Genomic DNA, 22,065 nt, shown 5'->3' on the forward strand with positions numbered 1-22,065 from the left:
ATGGCTATCATATCACCCCTTAACCTCCTCTTCTCCAGGCTAAACATGCCCAGCTCCCTTAGCCATTCCTCATGAGGCATCGTTTCCAGGCCTTTGACCATTTTGGTTGCCCTCCTCTGGACACGTTCCAGTTTGTCAGTGTCCTTCTTGAACTGTGGTGCCCAGAACTGGACACAGTACTCCAGGTGAGGTCTGACCAGAGCAGAATACAGTGGCACTATTACTTACCTTGATCTAGATGCTATAGTCCTAGTGAGGCAGCCCAGAATTGCATTGGCTTTTTTAGCTGCCGCGTCACATTGCTGGCTCATGTCAAGTTTGTGGTCAACCAAGACTCCTAGATCCTTTTCACATGTACTGCTCTCAAGCCAGGTGTCACCCATCTTGTATTTGTGCCTCTCATTTTTTTTGCCCAAGTGTAATACTTTCCATTTCTCCCTGTTAAAGTTCATCTTGTTTGTTTTGGCCCAGTTCTCTAATCTGTCAAGGTCATTTTGAAGTGTGATCCTGTCCTCTGGGGTGTTAGCCACCCCTCCCAGTTTGGTGTCATCTGCAAATTTGATCAGGATGCCCTTGAATCCATCATCCAAGTCACTGATAAAGATGTTGAATAAGACCGGGCCCAAGACAGAACCCTGTGGCACCCCACTAGTCGCTCTTCTCCAGGATGAAGAGGAACCATTGATGAGCACCCTTTGGGTTCGGTCAGTCAGCCAGCTACAAATCCACTGAGTGGTAGCATAGTCAAGACCGCATTTTACCAGCTTCTTTACAAGAATATCATGGGGCACCTTGTCAAATGCCTTACTGAAATCAAGGTAGGCTATATCCACTGAGTTCCCTTCATCTACCAGGCTTGTAATTCTGTCAAAAAACGAGATCAGGTTAGTCTGACATGACTTATTTTTCAGAAATCCATGCTGACTATTGGTGATCACAGCATTCCTTTCTAGGTGCTCACAGACTGTTTGCTTAATGATCTGCTCCAGAATCTTCCCTGGTATTGATGTCAGAGTGACTGGGCGGTAATTATTTGGGTCCTCTCTTTTCCCCTTTTTGAAAATAGGGACAACATTTGCCCTCCTCCAGTCTGCCGGGACTTCGCCTGTTCTCCAGGAATTCTCAAAGATGACTGCCAGTGGTTCTGAGATCACATCTGCCAGTTCTTTTAATACTCTTGGATGCAGTTCATCTGGCCCTGGAGACTTGAATACATCTAAACTAGCCAAGTATTCTTGTACTATCTCCTTAGTTATTCTGGGCTGTGTTTCCTCTGCTGAATCATTTGCTCCAAATTCTTCAGGTCGGGCATTGTTTTCTTTATCGGAGAAGACTGAGGCAAAGAAGGCATTGAGGAGTTCAGCCCTTTCTGTGTCCCCTGTTTGCATTTCACCATCTTCTCCTCTGAGTGACCCCGCTGTTTCTTTGTTCGTCCTTTTGCTACGGACATACCCATAAAAGCCTTTTTTGTTGCTTTTAACCTCTCTAGCAAGCCTGAGTTCATTCTGTGCTTTAGCTTTTCTGACTTTGTGTCTACATGTGCTGGCTATTTGTTTGAATTCCTCTTTGGTGGTTTCCCCCCTTTTCCATTTTTTGTACACATCCTTTTTTAATCTTAACTCAGTTAAAAGTTCTTTAGATAGCCACCCTGGCTTCTTTAGGCACCTTCCATGTTTCCGTCTCATTGGTATTGCCTGACGGTGTGCTTTTACTATCTCCCTCTTAACAAACTCCCAGCCATCATGAACTCCCTTTCCTTTTAGTATTACTGTCCATGGGATCTCACCCAGCACTTCCCTAAGTTTTATGAAGTCGGCTTTCATGCACTTTAACTCTTTCATTGTGAGCTCCTTTGGGGATAAGAAAAGTAGCCAATACTTCTTTCAACAGCAGTGGTTCCCAAAGCATACCTGAAGGAGCGTCTCCACCCCCATTGTTCAGCCCGGACACTGAGGTCCAGCTCCAAGGGCCTTCTGACAGTTCCCTCACTGAGAGAAGTGAGGTTACGGGGAACCAGGGAGGGGGCCTTCTTGATAGTGGCACCCACCCTGTGGAACGCCCTCCCCTCAAACGTCAAGGAAATAAACAAATATCTAAAGACATCTGAAGGCAACCCTGTTTAGGGTAGTTTTTAATGTCTGATGTTTTATTGTGTTTTGAATATTCTGTTGGAGCCGCTAAGAGTGGCTGGGGAAACCCAACCAGATGGGCAGGGTATAAATTATTATTATTATTATTATTATTATTATTATTATTATTAGTGCATGGCAGCGCCCCCTCGTGGGGAATTAACTGGGGGTGGCAGGGGACGCTGGAGGTGCAAATGACTATCAAACCTTGAAAAGCTGGCATCCTTGGATCAGGTTCATCCATTTGGCCGATTTAATTAACCTATATAGTTTGAACAAAAGCACAATTACATGTGCAACCTGAAAATTGCCACTATCCCTTCCTTTCGTTATTATCTTTTGTCTTCCCATTCTTTTCCCCATTCATAAAATAGCTGACCAATCAGGAGCCGTTATTTGCTCAGCCATCTGGTTATTCACCCAATCAGAAGCACCATAGCTAACCCTAACAGGCTATGCGGGTCCTGCAGGTGTCAGTGAAAAGTGTGAGCAAGCAATCGAAACCGGCTTCAGACTGGTATTTAACCTTCCTTTTGTTTTACTTCGGAACAAGAATGGTATTTAGAGTGACAGGGCATCAGGTTTCTGCACAGACATCACTCCTGTTCCGTGACACATTTATGACATATGTGTGACGTTTGCAACAAGGTGTTATGGGTAACTTTGAGAAACCTCGTAAAGCGGGAGCACCCATTTTGGGGGGTTTCTCTCTGCTTCCTTTACATTGTAGCTTGAGGTTTTGGTGCAACAATAAAGATCAGGCCTCCTGGCTCCTCTTTTCTTTCAATATCTTGGCCGAAGCCTTTTCTCTGATGATCCAACTCAAGCCTGCTCTGAATACTCTAAGGCGGAACAGGGGGTGAATTTATGGAACCAAGGGGGCAGTGACCAAAAAAAGGTTTGAGAACCACAGATTATCCTCTTCCCTTCCAGGCCCCAGGCCCAAATCTCCCCAGCCCAGCAGCTGAGGGGCTTTGAGAGATGCTCTCCCCCCACTGGGGCAGCAGTGGATGTGGGGCTCCTCTTGAGGCCTCATGTCATGTGATGCAAGAACCAGACTCAGCACATGCCAGAAATCTCAGGTTTTATTTGGGGATAGATGATCCCACAGCAGCCTCCCCAGAGATGGAAGGAGGGGGGCATGGGAACACACTGAGGTCTGCTCTGGGGTTGGGGTCTTCTTAGACAAGGTGATCAGGTTGGGGGACTCAGTCCTCCTCACTGGAGTTTTCTGGGGGAAGAAACGAAAAAGAGTCAAGGGGGAGGCAGCCAAGTAACTGAGCACTGGCCCTTAGGGCAGGCAGCAGCAATGACAGAACCATACAATTGTAGAGTTGAAAGGGACCCACAAGTGTCCTCTAGCCCAACCCCAGCAATGCAAGAACCACATTCCTCACAGACAGACAGCCAAACTCTGCTTATAAACCTCCAAAGAAGGAGATTTCACCACCTCCTAAGGGAGACCGTTCCGCTGTCAAAAAGCTCTCACTGCCAGAAGTCAGAATCTCCTTTCTTGTAACTTGAAGCCGTTGGTAAACTCACCCATGGGTAGGGCAGGATGAGGCCAGCAGGGCAGCCGAGAGAGAACCCTATGGACCTCCACAGTCTGCCCCCTGCCCTCCACATGCACACTTATAAATATTTAGAGACAGAGATAGATAGAGAGACAGAGAAGCACAGACACACATGGAGACAAGAATCTTACCTGTTTGCCCACAGACCATCGTGCACTCCAGTTTGGTGTGAAACCGATTGCCAGTCCCCTTGCAGCCCCCATAGACAAATATCTCGCACTTCCTGGTGGCTGAGTTGTAGTAGTAAAATTGTAAATAAGCCTCACATGGACCAGAGTCCTTTGACAGCTTGCAGACCTCTGAGGCCACAGAAGGGGGAGAAAGAGGAAGCAGAGAGGTTTTTCTTAGGGCAGGAAGGTGTCAAGAGTTCCAACTTCATGTTCCCTGCATGCATTCCTCCATAAGAAGCCCCCCCCCACTAGAGGGAAGGAACCACAGACCCTTCTCCTTCCAGGCAGAGAGGAATTGTGCCTGGGCTCTTTGGGCCAGTCCAGCTCAGGGACTGAATTTGGGGACCTCCTTGTGGCTGCTGGCTCAAATCTCTGCAGCCCTCTCGCCTCTCAACCCTTTGCCAAATGCCCAAACCCCAAACCCTCCTTCCAAGATATGCAAAAACATAATTTTGGGCACAGACTAGGAGTCACCCTATGGCAAAGGTTGCTTATCACCAAACATGGAGCTAATACACAAATCCTCCTTATTCTGGGGATTTGCAAGGAGTGTCATCCTCTCTTAATGAATCCTGAGGGCAACGCGTCAAATACACCGCAGCTGCCAAACAGTCATTTCCACCTCCCAGAGAAGGACTTTGAAATTGGGGTGTCAGAATTTCTAAGGCCACCTTCATTCTTACAAGGCTCCCCACCGTTGGATTTTGAATCGAAAGTTTTGGTGTCCTATTTCAGACACCATCTCTTATCTTGAAATTTCAAATTGCCCCAATCACAAATGTCCATATAAAGATTATGGCACAAAGTAATAATATTAAGAAGAACATAAGGTTCTGGATCAGGCCAATGGCCCATCTGCTCCAGCCCTCTCCCTTCCTGTGGCTTCCAACACCCATATCCAGCTTCTGTCCAGCTAAGAAATCCCAACCGCTCCATCCCCTCAATTATATGAAACATAAAGTCCAGAACAGAGCAGTGTACCCAGTCCTCCCAGAACTCTGGACCCCTTCTGGCCAGCTTCTTGGATGGGGGTGCCCACCTTCCCAGAGGGGAACTACTGCCTTGCCTGGGGGTCAGAGTGTTGAACTAGGACCTGAGAGAGATGCGGGTTCAAATCCCCACTCAGCCATTAGGCTCACTGGGTGACCTTGGGCCAGTGGCTTCCTCTGAGCTTAGCCTACCTCACAGGGTTATTGTTGGGGTTAAATGGAGAAGGGGAAGTTCAGCTCCTTGGAGGACAAGGGGATATATAAACGCAATCAATGAAGCCATGAATATGAATTTCTGGTGGGTCCCAAACTTGGTACCTGGGCTGATTTTCCTGCAGGCTGCCTCACATGCCTTTTTTGTCTCAAAATTGTTGCTGTTACCCTCACAGCCACCATAGGTGAACCGGACACACTTCTTCTCCGATGGGTTGTAGTAGTAACGGCGGAAGGCTGCTATACATCGTCCAGTTTTGGGCGGCAACTGGCACCTGTCACTGCGAACTGTTGGAGGCAGAACGGATGGAGGTCCATGGGGAGACGTTCTCAGTCTCCAGGGCACTTAGGTGCCCAGGGAAGAAATGTAGGGAGGGTGGAAGGGGTCAGGGCCTTTGCCAGTACCTGAGTCCAGGCAGCCCCGGCTGCACATAGTGAAGCAGCACTTCTGGGTGAGGGGGCAGTCTCGGTCGTCTCTGCAGGTGTCATTGCAGGGCACAAAGGTATACACCGGTTCCCTTTTGGGGCACACGCCAGGGTGCTCTGGAAGAAGGAGATGGAGAGAAGAGGACAGCAGTCAGTAGTGAGATGGAATTTTGTTTTGAATGCCAGGACTCACTCTGGAACGTGTGAGGATATCATCGAGAGGAAACAAACTCCTGAGCATGTGCAGAGTTCATTTCCCCTCCTATGATCCTACCACTGGCAGCTGCCACCACCACACCGCTTGGCATGAGGGAGAGGAGACTCTTTGGGTGAGCCCCAGCACCTCTTCCTTGGCAGAATCCTCTGCCAGCCACGCTCATGTACACACAACTGCCCTCCCCACCAGGTCCCCATATCTCCCACACCCAAGAGATACCTTCTTCAGCCAGCAGGCAAGTCTTCCCGCACCCGTTGCTGCAGCACTTCTTGCGTGGCAAGTTGACTGAGCCACAGTCCTGGTCATTGTTGCAAGTCGCTAAGCAGTTCGCAGCCTGGCCTGGCTGGGGGCTCATCCTGGGGCAGTATCCAGGGTAGACTGGGGATGAAAGGAGAACCTAAGAAGAGCCTCTGCTGGATCAGGCCAGTGCCCATTGGGTCCAGAATCCTGTTCTCACAGTGGCCAGGCAGATGAAGAACACTTACTCCCCTCTGTGTTTGCCAGGACTGGTATTCAGAAGCATGTATGGGCCGCAAGCCAACACTGAGTGCATTCCCAACATATTCTGATATTAGGCATATTTTCTTCAGCTGAAATCTTGTCTAGGACCGACAACTATCTGGATGCACAAATTAAGTCAGAAGATGAACTAATTATTTAATTTGCAAATCATGGAATTGAGTGTTTACTTCAATCTTTACACAACTGAGGTAATTCAGCTTTGAATTTATGCATGTTTTTGGTTCTTTGTCAGTCCTTCTGAACCGCACTGTGATCTTCGGATGAAGGGCTGTATAGACATTTCATAAATGAATAGGTCTGTTTTCATTTTTTTTTAAAAAAAACCCCACATTAATACTTGCAGGGAAAGGAGCCAGTTCCTCTTTGCCTGGAATGAATGGGGTCCCCCTGATCTGACCTGCTTGCACACCTGAGAGCAGGTGAGTCTCTGGACTGAGGCTGTGCACAGCCTGCCTCCCACCTGTTGGTTGGACCCACTGGCAGTGCGCCTGGTCAGCTGCCATGTTTGGGCAAGCCACACCATGGCGGGAGGGATTCTGCACTGCAATGCCTCTTGCCTGACCATGAACTACAGTGTTAAAGCCTACATGGATCCAGGCAGGATATGCACCAAACCCCCTTGTGTGTATGGATGGGTGGTTGAGAGCACATTTGGGGCAGAAGGTGAGGCAGATGGGAGGTTCCCGACTTCATTTCTCCCCCCAGAAAGAGGGGCTACTGCCTCTCTGCTTACCCTCACGTGGGAGCATGCACTGTTGCCCACAGCCGGTCTGGCAGCAGCGCTCGTTCCCTGGGCAGCTGTTGTGTCTGGAGCAGAACTGGCCACACTGGGTGTCACTGTTTTGGATCAGAGTAGGACAAGTGCCAGGCTTCTCTGCAATGGAGAAAGAGAGAAAGAGGTAGAGAGAGGTAGAGAGAGAGAGAGAGAGAGAGAGAGAGAGAGAGAGAGAGAGAGAGAGAGAGAGAGATGGATTACCAAGCCCTTCATCAGTGCTGGAAATGAAGGCATTTCAACTCCACTGTGAAAATTGAAAGCTTCTGCCGCTTAAAGAAAGAATGTAAGAGCAGCTTGCAGGATCAGGCTATTGTCTTCTCTATGCCAGCATCCTGTTCATATCTTCATCATTTCCTGGGAGATGGGTGGGGCTTGCTTCTAGGTACAAGGTGTGTCCTTAAGTCTCTCCTGCAGCTTACCTGAAAGTGGGTCTGGGCTGCAAAGGCAAGTGTTCCTCCTGCCCTGCCACAGAAGCCCAGCAGGTGGCACCAAATCTGCACCCCTCAAGTCTGCTGCTCCCAAGGGGTGCTCCTCTTGGCCACAGCGGGGGGGAGGGGGTGTCAGAAAAGGTCTGGCATTTCAGAGGCAATGTATTAATGGACATCCTATGCCTCATCTTAAGGTGGATTGGGAACTCCTTGTTCCCTTATCATTAGTCACCTGCTCTTCACCCTAAGGCCCCAGGGAACATTACAACCTTAAAACAAAACATTAAAAGCAGTTTGAAGCAAGTTACATCCACAAAAATAAGGAGATTCTGATTCCCTGTTCTTTGAAAATCTCAACAGGAGAGCTGAATCATTGGCTTAGGGCAGTGGATTTCAAGCAGTGTGTTGTGGGGTGCCTTGAATGATGGGCAACACTGGCCTCTGTCTCTCCTTCCCTCCCTCTTGCATCTCTGCCTCCCAAAGGCTTGCACAGCCGTTTATTGCAGCAGCCCTGGCTATAAGCTCCACAGGCAAATGGCACCTATGGGGCTGGCCGGGGGATGCTGGTTGCCAGGAACTGAGGCGGCCTCAGAGTAAGCAGGTGGGTGAGGGAGCCCAGCCAGGCAGTCCACCAGCCCTTGCTGCTGGGAATGGACAGACGAGTGGCAGGCTGGCTGGCCGACTGGCCATCACTGCTTTGGTCTTTCTTGTGCTTGCTGTGGTCAAGACCTGCCTGGGAGCTGAGTGCCCACTGCTGCTGCTGTTGCTGCTGCCTGCCAAGATAAGGTGCTGGACTCACGTTCACCTTTGACCAGTCTCCGTTGGGCCACTAAGGCTGGGTATATGCTCTTCCCAGGCTGTTGTGGGGCAGTGTGGGGAGGGAGGCACCTCTCTTTGGGGCAGGAGGGGCAGCTCAGAGACTGGGGCAGTGGTAGCAGCTGTCCGGAGGACTCCCAATGAGGGGGGAGAGGAGAGGAGGCTGAAGGAACACTCCACAAGAAAGGGCCAAAGCTAGGCTTTCTGTCACCCGGGTCAAAGACCCAGTCTGGCGCGCGCGCACACACACACACAAACACTCAACCCATTTATTCACAGAAGCCCTGGCAAAGTCTCATTGCTGGGAAGGGGAGCAAATTATATAAGGAACACCTTGGGAAGAGGAGGAATCCAGTGGCACCTTGGCTGGTGCGGGGTGTCCAGTGGCACAGCAGAGTGGCAGAATGCCCCCCCTCTCACTGTATTTCGGCATTCCCAGTGGGGAATGAAACCACACATCTTCTGCATGCAACTCAAGTGCTGTTCCCCTGAGCTTCCCCAGCTTCCTGAAGGAAGGCCTGTACAGGAAATTGAGAATATATCCCCCACAATGGTCTGCTGGTGTTTGTTTCTAATTTAATTTTTAATTTTTATGATACGATATGATAATCTTTATTGTCATTGTCACATACAGAACAACGAAATTGAAAAAATCTACACTAGACATTCAAAAACCAACAAGCCTGATTTCCCAGCTATCCCAGCCTGGTTAACCCCCTAAGAACTCTGATACCCCATAATTAAATACAATATACTCCCACAGAGACTACCTTACACTTCGTTTAAAACCAGAATTGCATTTGGATAGAAACTGTTTCTCAGGCAGCTAGTCCTAGTCTTTATAACCCTGGCCCTTCCTCCAGAAGGCAGAAGCTGAAAGAGATCATTTCCGGGGTGCGCACTATCCTGCGCTATCTCTGCAGCTTTCTTATGGCACCTGACAGCATAGATTTGATCCAAGGTGGGAAGAGTGCACCCAATTCTTCTCTCCGCAGCCTTTACAACCCTGGACAGCCTTGTTTTTCCCCTGGCCGTGCAGCTCCCAAACCACACACACAGACCATAAGCTAGTACGCTCTCCACAGTGCAATGGTAAAATGCCATCAACAGGACCTTTGAGAGATTGTTTTTTCAGAGGATAATTATTTTATTGCCTGGTTTTATGTCTTTATATTGCTGTAAACCACTGTGAAATGTTTTATTCAACAAACAAGCAGTACAAATTCAGATTCAAAGAAATAGGTCAAAATGCAGCGGCATCAGTGAAAAGGGACCACCGAAGCCAGGTAGCCGAATCAATGAATCCTGCCAATCTACGTAGGTGTCTCCCTGTCCCAGGAAGCAGAAAGGGAGCCCAGCTTGCCACAGGGGCATGGACACACCGTGCGGGGTCTTCCCTTCTTCTCTCCGCTTCCCACTGTAGCACCCTGCTTGTGGTTAACGCTTAGCTGGAATGAAATATTCAACGCAGCAATAGAGAAATTAAAATAATTATTTATTTGTCAGACAAATAAATGAGAGGCACAGTGGTATATGGTTACCAAGCTCTGGCCTGGCTCCTGCCATTATGGCCAGCCCTTATATTCCCTTAATCCAGCCCCCTTTGCTCCTCCTGTGGCTGCCTCTGTCCAATCAGCCTGGTTGAATTTCCTATTGGCTGATTGCTATATCCAATCCTAAAAGATACACCCACATCCTCCTGTCCTTATATGGAACACAAACAGCTATATATTGTTACATCTATAAATGACAAATAAGTAGTAATATATCTTACATGTGTCTCAACAAGGAATCTTAATTACCAGCTCACCTCTTGCCCTCCCTGCCCTATTGCCTTTTAAAACAAATGGTTAATCTTAAATTTTTATCTTAAACATATGTCAAGGATCTTGAGTTTCACATCAACATTGAAAGATATCCTTCATTTGAAGGTTTCTAAACAAATGTTCTGACAGCTAATATATCTGGACAGCATTTGATGGCGTCTTCTTGTCTGGCAAGAGGCTGAGCTCAATGGCCCCTGTAGTCTATTCCAACTCTAGGACTCTATGATTCTATGAAATAAGAATTTAACATCTAAATTTGTTACTTTCTAAATCCTTTGCATAGTTACATTTAAGCCAATATATTTAAGCTAATATATTTCATACATTATCATAGGTAACCTTTTAAAAGAATAAAGCTTCTCAAGGAAGGAACTCAGTAAAAAAACAGTTTTTAAAGAAACCTCTTCAGTTACATTCCCCCCCCTTCAGCCTCCTTTCCAGCCTCAAAATAAAATAGGAAGAAGCTTCTTTTTCCCCAGCCAAGCCAGTTGCCTTTTCTCTCAGTTTAAGAAAGAAACAGTTTTAAAAAGACTTCCCAGCTAGATGCTTTAAAAAGCCTCTGGCCTTAGAAAATACAGCTCAAGGTTTTAAGAGAGGCCCATGGTATCATTTTACTATTTGCCCATTCCTAATTATATTTATCTCTGCCTTTGTTATCTTCTGTAACATGTAGGGTCAATGTCCTGCTTTTAGTCTGTAATTTCAGCTTTTACGACTTTGAGAATTGCTTTCTGCTATAAATCAAGGGGCCCCTTGTCTTAGGAGAATGGCCAAGGTTTTCTCTGCCTGGCATGAAACATTTGAAAATTAAGCCCTCTTTAATATACAAGTCCTGATCAAACATTAATAAAATGCAGGCTTATGCCTGATGCCTCATTCCCCCCTTTCAAGCTCAAGGACCTTCATCCCAAGTGTCCTTGATAGCTTGACCTTCATCATGTTCCTGAGGTAAAGCTCTGTATAGGGCCATGATATGAGGTAGAGTTTCATTTGAAACCATCTTGCTAATTGTACTTCTAAAACATGAAATGATACATGGCATCATACATAAGACCATTACCACTACTGTCAAGAAAAACAAGCAAGACAATAGTATCCCTTTGAGTCCTGTGACATTAGGTAACCAATTGGTGAGCCATCCCATATCCCATCCTTCCCATGTTTGTACTGGGACATGTGCTATATTCTCCATCTTTGTGGCCAACACACGGATTGCCTCACCATTATCTGAAATGTTAAAGCAACAGGCATTCCCTGTCAAGTTCAAGACTCCACATAGGCCTCCCTGCTTGGCAAGTACATAATCCATTCCCATTTTCAGCTGCAAAATGGCGGCTCTACTTTCATCCAACTGTTGTGCAATAAGTCTCAAACTCTTGGCCGTTGCATTGGTTACAAGTTCCACTACTGCTTGCAATCGAATTATTCTGTTTAGATTATAAATAGGATCCCGTGCCCCTTGTATGAGCTCACCAGGATTCCAGGAGGCAGGATCATAATAGGCTATAATGCGCTCTGGTGGCCAATCATCAGTACCGCTCCAACTTTGGGTACTTCCTCCTGCTATATGAGAAATATCAGCGTTTCTTCGTGTACGCTTGGGCAAATTAGTGGGCATAATCCACATTGGTGGCAATACCCATCCCAGGAAACAAGTCCCACTCCATTTGGAGGGGAGTTTCTTGTATGCCCATTCTCCACATATCCACCACAACCATCGTGTCTGAGGTCTTTGGTACGTGGAGTACAGAAGGCGAAATAGCAAAAGAGGTAGAGAGTTCACAGTGCAGTATGTTAGATTGCCTTTTTCTGTCACAGTTATGTTCCATACCACTTTCCATGCATGAATAAAAGGAGGTGCACAGGGCAAGGCATCCCGAGTTCGATAGGTAGTATCGTGTGCCCAGGTATTCTTAATATTATCCCAAGTATAGTGACAATGAGAAGAGCCTATCATGGTAGAATCAGCTGCATTTGATGATCTATGTACACAGAATTCCCCTTGTACAGGTATAACTCGTAATGGTTTAGTTGAGTTCCATCCGGGGAAATTCTGTACTTCTGTTTGGTGTGGTATTTCGCTTACCATACCAATGGCATCTAATGGTATCGGTAATAAGGGCATACCTCCCTCTGAATCATCTGGCCCGAGAGAGCAAACAAGGCAATTGGTCCTATTTGCAACATTGGCTACCATTTCAGCTAAACCTACCCACATATTGTGGTCATGGTGGAATCCATATTTAGTCAATTTGGCCAGATTCAAGGACCCTTCCCCTTCCCAAGGGATCAGGATTAATAATAGAATCATGTTGATGTCTAGCATATGCATTCCTTCCACAAAAGATTACCTTATAGTGATAGCAAATAAATATTAGTCCCAATATAATTCCCCCAGTGACAGAAATGGGGAACCACCAAGACCAAAACATATATCCCGAGGATCCCCAATGAGTAATATCTCTGATAATTGTTCCACAAGGAGGTGGGCAGTCAATTAATTGTGGGGCAGTCAATCAATTGTATAAGAGAATCTTTCCTTTCACAATCGCTGGTTCAGATGCTCCTCAAGCTTCAGGCGTGCGCAGGTCAGCCAGCTTCCAGGTTGTGGCTGCAGCAGGCCGGTCGTCAAATGTTGCCCGTGACCTAGCCCGTTCCCGGTAGGGCTAGATACAGGGGTTTTTGGAGAGAGTCAGTTTAAGAGGATTAGAGGGGTCACCTTTGCACGTCCAACTGCCTTCGGACTTCTTCAAACGGGAGTGATGAATCCAGGGGGTCACCTCAGCTACCTTCACCGCTGTTGGAGTAGAGAGCAAGACGGTGTAAGGTCCACGCCACTTAGGTGCAAGTGGATCACGTTTCCACTCTTTCACCCATACGTTATCGCCAGCCTGGAACTGATGAATCGGCTCGGCAATGCTGCACGGCGTGCGCTCGAGGGCCCACCTGTTAAGAGAAACAAAAACACGGGAGAGAGATTGCACTTGTCCCTGTGTCACATGGTCTCCTATTTGTTTAAGATCAGCTGGAATATCCTGAACAAAGGAGGGCGGTCTCCCATACAGGAGCTCAAAAGGTGACAACTTAAGTCTTTTTGTGGGTGCACACCGAACACGAAACAGTGTTATGGGTAACACATCTACCCATCCCAATCCCGTTTCCTGGGTTAATTTTGCCAATTGGGTTTTCAGAGTCCGATTCATTCTTTCAGTTTTCCCTGAACTCTGAGGCCTATAGGCTGCATGCAGTCTCCATTTCACTTGTAGGACTCGACATACTTCTTGTACTACTTGATCAATGAACGCTGGCCCATTGTCACTTCCAATGCATCTAGGTAATCCAAACCTCGGGATCAATTCAGTGAGGAGTCTCTTAGTTACCTCTCGTGCCTTTTCAGTTCGGGTGGGAAAAGCTTCAACCCATCCGGTAAAAGTATCTACAAACACAAGGAGATACTTGAATCCCTTAGAAGGGACCAGCTCTGTGAAGTCCACAATTAGGCTTTCCATGGGGACATATCCCACATGTTGGATTCCAGGAGGTTGTACCGGTCCCTGCCTGGGATTGTTTTTAGCACAAAGAACACATTTCTGTGAAATGCAAGTTGCTAATTGTGATAGGTTAATAATATACAACTTCCGACTGAGACTCTCTCTGGTTGCAGTACCGCCAAGGTGAGTAGATTCATGATAATTTCTTACAATTGTGCCTGCTAGATGATGAGGTACATAAATCCTATTGTCTGGCAGGATCATCCAACCGTCCTTCACAACTGCTCCTTCCTGTTCAGCCCACTTCCTCTCCTCTGGGGTATAGTGAGGTTTAACTTCTTCTGGAACTACCTCTGGTATGAGGGCTGCTATAAATCCTCCCACAGGCTTTTGGGCTGCCTCTCGAGCTGCTTTGTCAGCAGCATGATTTCCTCTGGTTATTGGATCCCTTCCTCGTCCATGACCTTTGCAGTGCATTACAGCAATCTGTTCTGGAGCCCATACTGCTTCTAACAGGATTTCTACTTCAGGTCCATATTTCAAGGCCTTCCCGTGGGCTCCTATTAGACCTCTTTCTTTCCATAGAGCACCATGTGCATGCAGGGTTAAGAAGGCATATTTAGAATCAGTATAGATGTTTGCCTTACATCCGGCTGCCAATTGCAGAGCTCTAGTTAAACCTATAAGTTCAGCTTTTTGTGCTGAGGTGCCAGCAGGCAAAGCTTCAGCTTCCACAACTTCCTCATTGGTGACCACAGCATATCCTGCTCGTCTGGCACCTTCATGCAGGTAACTGCTACCATCAGTATAATATACAACATCTGGATTTTTCAATGGTTCATCTTTCAGATCGGGTCTACTGGAATAAACTTCATCCATTATTTGGAGACAATCATGTGATTCTTCATCATCTACCTCTGGTAGGGGCAGCAAAGTCGCTGGATTGAGCATATTCACTACTCGTAGATGAATCCTGGGATTTTCACACAATAGGCCTTGGTACCTAGCCATCCTTGGGTTCGTTAGCCAATAACTACCCTTATATTCCATGAGTGTCAGAACAGCATGAGGTACATTCACATACATCGTCTGGCCGAAGGTAAATTTATCAGCTTCTTTGACAAGGCTTGCAGTGGCCGCTACTGCCCTTAGGCATGGAGGCCATCCTTTTGCTACTGAGTCCAATTGTTTTGACAAATAAGCTACTGGACGGTTCCAACTTCCTAATCTCTGGGTCAGGACTGCCGCTGCAATCCCATTCTGTTCATGTACATACAGCTGAAAGGGTTTTTCCGAATTAGGCAGTCCAAGGGCTGGGGCCTCCATAAGTCGTTGTTTGATAACTAAAAAGGCTTGTTGCTGCTCAGGTCCCCATACGAATGGGTCCTTTTCTGCACCTCGAGTGCTTTCATGTAAGGGTTTGGCCAGACTGCTGAAATCAGGTATCCATAGTCTACAAAACCCTGCTGTTCCCAGGAATCCTCTGAGTTGTTTCCTTGTGGTAGGTTCCTTGATAAGGCAAATAGCTTCTTTCCTCTCTGGCCTCAATGCTCGTTGTTGGTGTGAGATGTCAAAGCCCAAATATTTGACCTTTTCTAAACATATCTGTGCCTTTTTCTGGGAAACTCGGTAGCCAGCTTCCCAGAGCAAGTGGAGCAGTTCCTCTGTACCTTCTTTACAGGTATCAAAATCCTTTGCTGCTAGTATAAGGTCATCTACATATTGCAGAACCACCTTTTCTCCAGGTATTGAGGGGTAACTTGTTAGATCCTTCGCCAAGGCAGTGCCAAATAAAGTTGGGGAATTTTTGAATCCCTGGGGCAATCTCGTCCAGGTTAGCTGGCCTTTTGTTCCTGTTAAAGGGTCTTCCCACTGGAAGGCAAATATAGGTTGGCTCTGTGGTGCCAGCCGGCAACAGAAGAATGCATCTTTCAAGTCCAATACAGTAAAAAATGTTGCTTCTGGTGGGATCAAACTCAGCAGGGTGTATGGGTTTGGTACATTTGGGTGCAAGGTCTCGATAGCCTGGTTTACGAGCCTCAAGTCCTGCACTGGCCTGTATTCATCTGTTCCAGGTTTTCGAACAGGCAAAAGGGGTGTGTTCCATTCTGATTGGCAGGGCTTAAGCAGACCATATTTTAATAGGCGGTCCAAATGTTTCTGGATGCCCTCTGCTGCTCGCCGGGGTAAAGGATATTGCTTTACAGATACAGGGGTAGCCATAGGTTTTAAGGTTACTACAATTGGAGCTATATTCTTGGCCATTCCTGGTGGGCTATTTTCGGCCCATACTCCTGGTGGCACCTGTAGAGTTCGGAGGAGCTTGTTTAACTCTGTATCCAATGTGGGTTGGACTTGCAGGGCTGACATTAGGCGCCATGATTGTTCCTTAGGTACTGAGAGGGAAATTATTCCTGCTGCCTTTGATGGCAGTTTCATTTCTGGACCTCGAGGAGTGAAGGTGATTTGGGCCTGCAATTTGGACAGCATATCTCTACCTAAGAGAGGTATTGGACACTCAGGTATATACAAAAACTGATGGGTTAAACGATGTCCCCCAATCTGGCATTCCAAAGGTTGGAGGAAAGACCTCTTAGCTGACTGACCAGTGGCACTTTTAATGACTACACTTTTGGATGCCTTTTTCTGCAATAGTTCTGGGAGTACTGAGTATTCAGCCCCAGTATCAATCATAAAGTCTATTAAATGGCTTCCTAATTGGATCGTGACCGTGGGCTCCTGGAAGCCTAACTTTATGGAGTCCGGTCTTTCCTAGTCTTGGGTAAAATCCTCCTCTGCCAGTCCAATGACATTGTCCCTACTCCGTCCTTGTCCAGGTCTCTGATATCTTCCATCTCGGATCATTCCCCGTCCCCGTCCCTGGTTTCTTGGGCCGGAGCCTGGGCCTGGGCCTGGGCCTGGGCGTACTTCTTCCAACCTCAGGGGTTCAGGACACTCCCGCTTCCAATGACCCTCCTTCTTGCAATTTGCACATTGATTCCTTCCCAGTGGTGGATTCCTTCCCCGCCCTCTTCCTCCATTTAAGGGGCGGTAGTCTTGCTTCACTGCTGTGGCTAGCATTACCATCTTTTCCTTCTGCCACTTCTTCTTCTCTTGTTTCTCAGCCTCATCCCTATTCCGATAAACTCGGCGTGCAATGGCCATAATTTGGCTCATCAGCATCCCTTCCCATCCTTCGGATTTCTGAATTTTCTTACGAATGTCAGAAGCGCACTGGGCCACAAATGTAGCAGTAATCATTCTGCTGTTTTCAGGGGCTTCAGGGTCAAAAGGAGTCCATATACGATAGGCTTCTTGCAGCCTCTCTAAAAAGTCTCCTGGACTCTCATTTGGTTTCTGTTCTACTTCTGAGACTTTAGACATATTAGTGGGCTTCTGGCATGCCCTGCGGATACCTTGCACAAGCGTCTGGCGGTAGGTGGTAAGTCTGGCCAGGTGAATTACATTGTTTGGATCCCAATTAGGATCTTCCAAGGGAAAGTTGTCTTGGAGATGACGGTCAATATTAAAAATATTTCCCACTCTGGCCTGCTCACGCAAATATATCTGTGCCTTTTCAATTATGTCTCTCCTTTCCTCAGTGGTGAACAGAGTATTCAGGAGCTGGCGGCAATCTGTCCAAGTAGGACTATGAGTATTTATTATTGAAGTCACCAAGTCCATCATAGCCTGAGGTTTTTCTGCAAAAGATGGGGTGTGTGTTTTCCAATTCATCAGATCTGTAGTCGTGAATGGAATATATTGCAGGGTCGAAGTTCGAGGTGGCCTTGGTCCAGGTAGCCCGTTAACCAGCACAGGCTCCTCAAGTGCATCAAATACTCTTCTGAGAGGGGCTACTACGTGATCTTTCTCTTCGCCTTGCTCTAGGGGCCTCAAATCATAGGGGATGGTATTTGTCCCAAGGCGTTCTTTTAGCAGCTTTATACGCCTGGCTGTATTGCTTGCTGACCGATTAAGGTCTCCCTGTAACTTCTGTAATAATTCTCTAGGACTTGGATGTACAGGGGTTTGGGGTAGGCAATCAGTTGTTTCACTAAAAGAGACTGTAGATGGAGTTCTACTGGGACTCACAGATGGAATAACCACTTCTGCTTGGGCTTTATTATAGGCCTCCAATGCCTCCTGAAGATATTTATCATAATCTATCAAGGAATCAAGTTCTGTGACTCCAGCCCCATTATTCATTCCACTTTCTTGCCTTGGGGTTACAACTGGTGGAGTGTTTGGATTTGGCTCCCTTCGATGTGGAGCATAAGGTGGAGGTGGAAGCAGCTCTTCCTCTGGTCCCTCAAAAATGGGTTTGAGTTTATTTGGCAAGATTCCTTTCCTAGCTTCGGCTTTTACAGCCAATAATTTGCATCGTTGGACTTTGCATTCCCTTATCCATGGAGGATTTTTATTTAATGTGCTCAGCCAGGAATCTATATATGAAAATTGTTCTGGGCACCCTCCAATTTCTTTGGCGATGTTAGACCAAAGTTTGCTTACTAAATTTATATCAAAGGTTCCTTGAGATGGCCATTCAGTATTTTGCTTCGGCCACTCTAATTCACATAACGTTCTCAGGCGCTCTGGCGTCATTTTGACTCCATATGCCCCTGAGAAGGCTTTCTTAAAATTATTTAACATACATTCAAGAGGTGTATTTTCCCCTTTTGAACCCCCAACTCCCATTGTATGGCCCTGTGAAGTATCCACTCAGTCACTCACACACACGCTTCGTGGGTTTCCTTGCCTGGTGAAGTCGCCTTACCAGGAACCGAAGTACTGCCCACTCCACACTCAGGTCAGCTACAGATTGCTCTGTACTTTCTCACACATACAATGCGCTAGATACTTCACCACACACTACCTCCCATTCTTCCCTTTTCCCCCACCAGATCACCATCTGATGTATCCAACCACCTAGCGTACTCAGTTCCCACTTACTGAGACGCAGAAGTTTGATCAAGACTTCTCTTCCTCCCAGTTAATTGGAGGGCCAAAAATCCCTTCGTGCACTTACCCCTGGTTGGTTCCGTTTCCCCCCGGTCCGTCGCCGCCAGTGAGCAGGGTATCAGACAGACGAGACTTCTGCGTTCCCCCTGGAAAAATTTACCAGTGCGCGCTTGGGTAAGCAGTTTAAAGATCCTCTCTCTTGTACCCTGCTCAGTAGAGCGAAGGGGCTGCGTTCCAGCAGACCACTTATCCGAGTCACAGGAGCACCATAAAATGTAGCACCCTGCTTGTGGTTAACGCTTAGCTGGAATGAAATATTCAACGCAGCAATAGAGAAATTAAAATAATTATTTATTTGTCAGACAAATAAATGAGAGGCACAGTGGTATATGGTTACCAAGCTCTGGCCTGGCTCCTGCCATTATGGCCAGCCCTTATATTCCCTTAATCCAGCCCCCTTTGCTCCTCCTGTGGCTGCCTCTGTCCAATCAGCCTGGTTGAATTTCCTATTGGCTGATTGCTATATCCAATCCTAAAAGATACACCCACATCCTCCTGTCCTTATATGGAACACAAACAGCTATATATTGTTACATCTATAAATGACAAATAAGTAGTAATATATCTTACATGTGTCTCAACAAGGAATCTTAATTACCAGCTCACCTCTTGCCCTCCCTGCCCTATTGCCTTTTAAAACAAATGGTTAATCTTAAATTTTTATCTTAAACATATGTCAAGGATCTTGAGTTTCACATCAACATTGAAAGATATCCTTCATTTGAAGGTTTCTAAACAAATGTTCTGACAGCTAATATATCTGGACAGCATTTGATGGCGTCTTCTTGTCTGGCAAGAGGCTGAGCTCAATGGCCCCTGTAGTCTATTCCAACTCTAGGACTCTATGATTCTATGAAATAAGAATTTAACATCTAAATTTGTTACTTTCTAAATCCTTTGCATAGTTACATTTAAGCCAATATATTTAAGCTAATATATTTCATACATTATCATAGGTAACCTTTTAAAAGAATAAAGCTTCTCAAGGAAGGAACTCAGTAAAAAACAGTTTTTAAAGAAACCTCTTCAGTTACATTCCCCCCCCTTCAGCCTCCTTTCCAGCCTCAAAATAAAATAGGAAGAAGCTTCTTTTTCCCCAGCCAAGCCAGTTGCCTTTTCTCTCAGTTTAAGAAAGAAACAGTTTTAAAAAGACTTCCCAGCTAGATGCTTTAAAAAGCCTCTGGCCTTAGAAAATACAGCTCAAGGTTTTAAGAGAGGCCCATGGTATCATTTTACTATTTGCCCATTCCTAATTATATTTATCTCTGCCTTTGTTATCTTCTGTAACATGTAGGGTCAATGTCCTGCTTTTAGTCTGTAATTTCAGCTTTTACGACTTTGAGAATTGCTTTCTGCTATAAATCAAGGGGCCCCTTGTCTTAGGAGAATGGCCAAGGTTTTCTCTGCCTGGCATGAAACATTTGAAAATTAAGCCCTCTTTAATATACAAGTCCTGATCAAACATTAATAAAATGCAGGCTTATGCCTGATGCCTCACCACCACGTGTGTCACAGGAGGGAGGCTGGGTGCTGAGTCAGCCTGTGGTTGGTGGGGATGCCTCTCTCTAGCAAGCAGATCCAAACTGATGTGTCAGGCATGGAGGAAAGCCCCAGGGCCAGATCCTACGCCTGCCTGCCAGGACTCCTTCAGCCAAGAGCAGGGAGTGAGCGATGGCTCCTCCCAGGAGAGGGAGGAACAGAAGATGTTATCTGACCTGGCAGAGGCACCGTAGCTCAGGTGGAAGAGTGTGAGACTCCTAAATATTCCTGCCTTGCAAGGGGCCCTCGTGGTCTCTCCCAACTCTCCCATTCTGTGTTCCTAGGATCCTACGAAGGCTCATGCTAGCTTCACCGTTAGGAGAGAGGCAGCGGGAAAACAGCAATAAAATAAAAGCAGAGCAGGAGGAGGAGTGAGTCAAACAACAAGAAGGTTTCTGTGAACACATCATAGACAGCGGAGCTCTTAAATATAGGAAGTGTCAGATCATTGCTACACCTTGCCCAATATTGTCGGCAGTGGCTGGCAGTAGACTTCAGGGGAGGTATTCTGCCCACTGAGCTTCAGCCCCATCCCAAAGGGGGAGAGAGGGAAAGACCAGGCGGAAACTATTAGCTTCTGATCACAGAATTATCAGAGGGTAGAGTTGGAAGGCATGAAGAGGGTCATCTGGTCCAAGGCAGGAGTCATGGCTAAACAGGACACCACAACTTTAATGCAGTTTGAAAAACCCAAACAATGTACAAAGGGGGGGGGAATGAATAAACACATCATAACCATATGTAAAAGCAGCACAGCTGCAAAGTGACCCGTAATATCTATGTCTGACCAATAGCACTATTCTGAAATGGTTTGGGTGAATTATTGTTATCAGGGCTTCCTTTCAGCCAGAACTCAGTGAGTTCCTCTCAGGTAGGTGCCATTGCCATTCTGAGAGAATGAGGGAGGTGTTCATGGTGAGTTCTGACACCTCTTTTTCTAGAAAAATAGCAATTCTTCTTCTTCTTCTTCTTTGCAAACCACCCTATACCTCAAGTCTCAGGGCAGTTCACAGGATAAAGTCACAATATAAAAACACAAAAGACACAATCCAACAACCCCCCCCCCCAATAAAGGCCAACCCAATAAACCACCCCCAAGGCGTTTTAAAAGGGCATTGGGAGGACAGTCAGCTAAAGGCCTGGTTAGTGAGGAATGTTTTTGCCTGGTGCCTAATGGTTTATAATGAAATTACCAGGCAAATCTCCCTGGGGAAAGCAATCCACAGACAGGGAGCCACTGCAGAAAAGGCCTGCTCTTGCGAACATAAAGTTCTTTTTTAAATTCTGAAAACATAAGATCATCGGCCCATAAGATCATTTCACCCACCTCAAGTCTGATCCGTCTTGCCCCTGACACCAGGATCTATAGGGAAGGGGAAGCTATGGAACAGGAGACGGTGGTTTCCTGGCAATGAGGACTCTTTCAACTACCCATTCAGGGTTTCGTACAGGAGCCCCAAGCCAGCACAGCCAGAAGATGCAGAGGCTCATGAGAATTGTGGCCAATTCAGAGGGAGGCTGCCTTAGAGAGTGTTTCCCACGGGGGCTTAGAAAGATGGAGATTGGGACAAGGGAGTCCAAGGAGACACTCACCTAGAGGCATCTGACCAGACACAGGTCCCAGCTCACCCCAGAAAGCAAGGAGTGCAACCAGGCAGAGGCCAATGGACTTCATGGCGAAGCAGGTCTGAGTCCTCTGCCTGCGCCCAAAAGGCTTTATATCCCATGCAGAAGGAACTGACAGCACATTTGGAAATCTCTCAGCTCCACCCAGAACAAACAGAAAGCAGAAAGGAATGGATTGGTTGGGAAAGGCTGGAGTATCTGAGTGACTGGAGAGGAACCTTTCCAAGCCAGCACCCCATTCGTAGGCAGGCGATGACTCTGTCCTAGGCGTGGCCCTTCTGTTATCAAAATACAAAAGATAGCAG

The 22,065-nt window shown here is 46.7% G+C and overlaps 1 protein-coding gene across 1 annotated transcript; it reads right to left on the reverse strand.

Moving 5' to 3' along the window:
* Positions 1-4,777: 4,777 nt before the first annotated feature.
* On the reverse strand, positions 4,778-22,035 carry LOC308588246 (uncharacterized protein). Its single transcript, XM_081196681.1, has 5 exons — positions 21,728-22,035; positions 6,974-7,114; positions 5,938-6,096; positions 5,481-5,618; positions 4,778-5,363 (listed from the first exon to the last, which is right to left on the reverse strand). Exons 1-5 carry the CDS (start codon positions 21,807-21,809, stop codon positions 5,056-5,058), a joined length of 828 nt encoding a protein of 275 aa, XP_081052807.1. The 5' UTR covers positions 21,810-22,035; the 3' UTR covers positions 4,778-5,055.
* Positions 22,036-22,065: the final 30 nt, after the last annotated feature.

This window comes from Podarcis bocagei (assembly GCF_964188305.1).
Source record: "Podarcis bocagei genome assembly, chromosome: 5".
NCBI classification, from domain to species: Eukaryota; Metazoa; Chordata; class Lepidosauria; order Squamata; family Lacertidae; genus Podarcis; species Podarcis bocagei.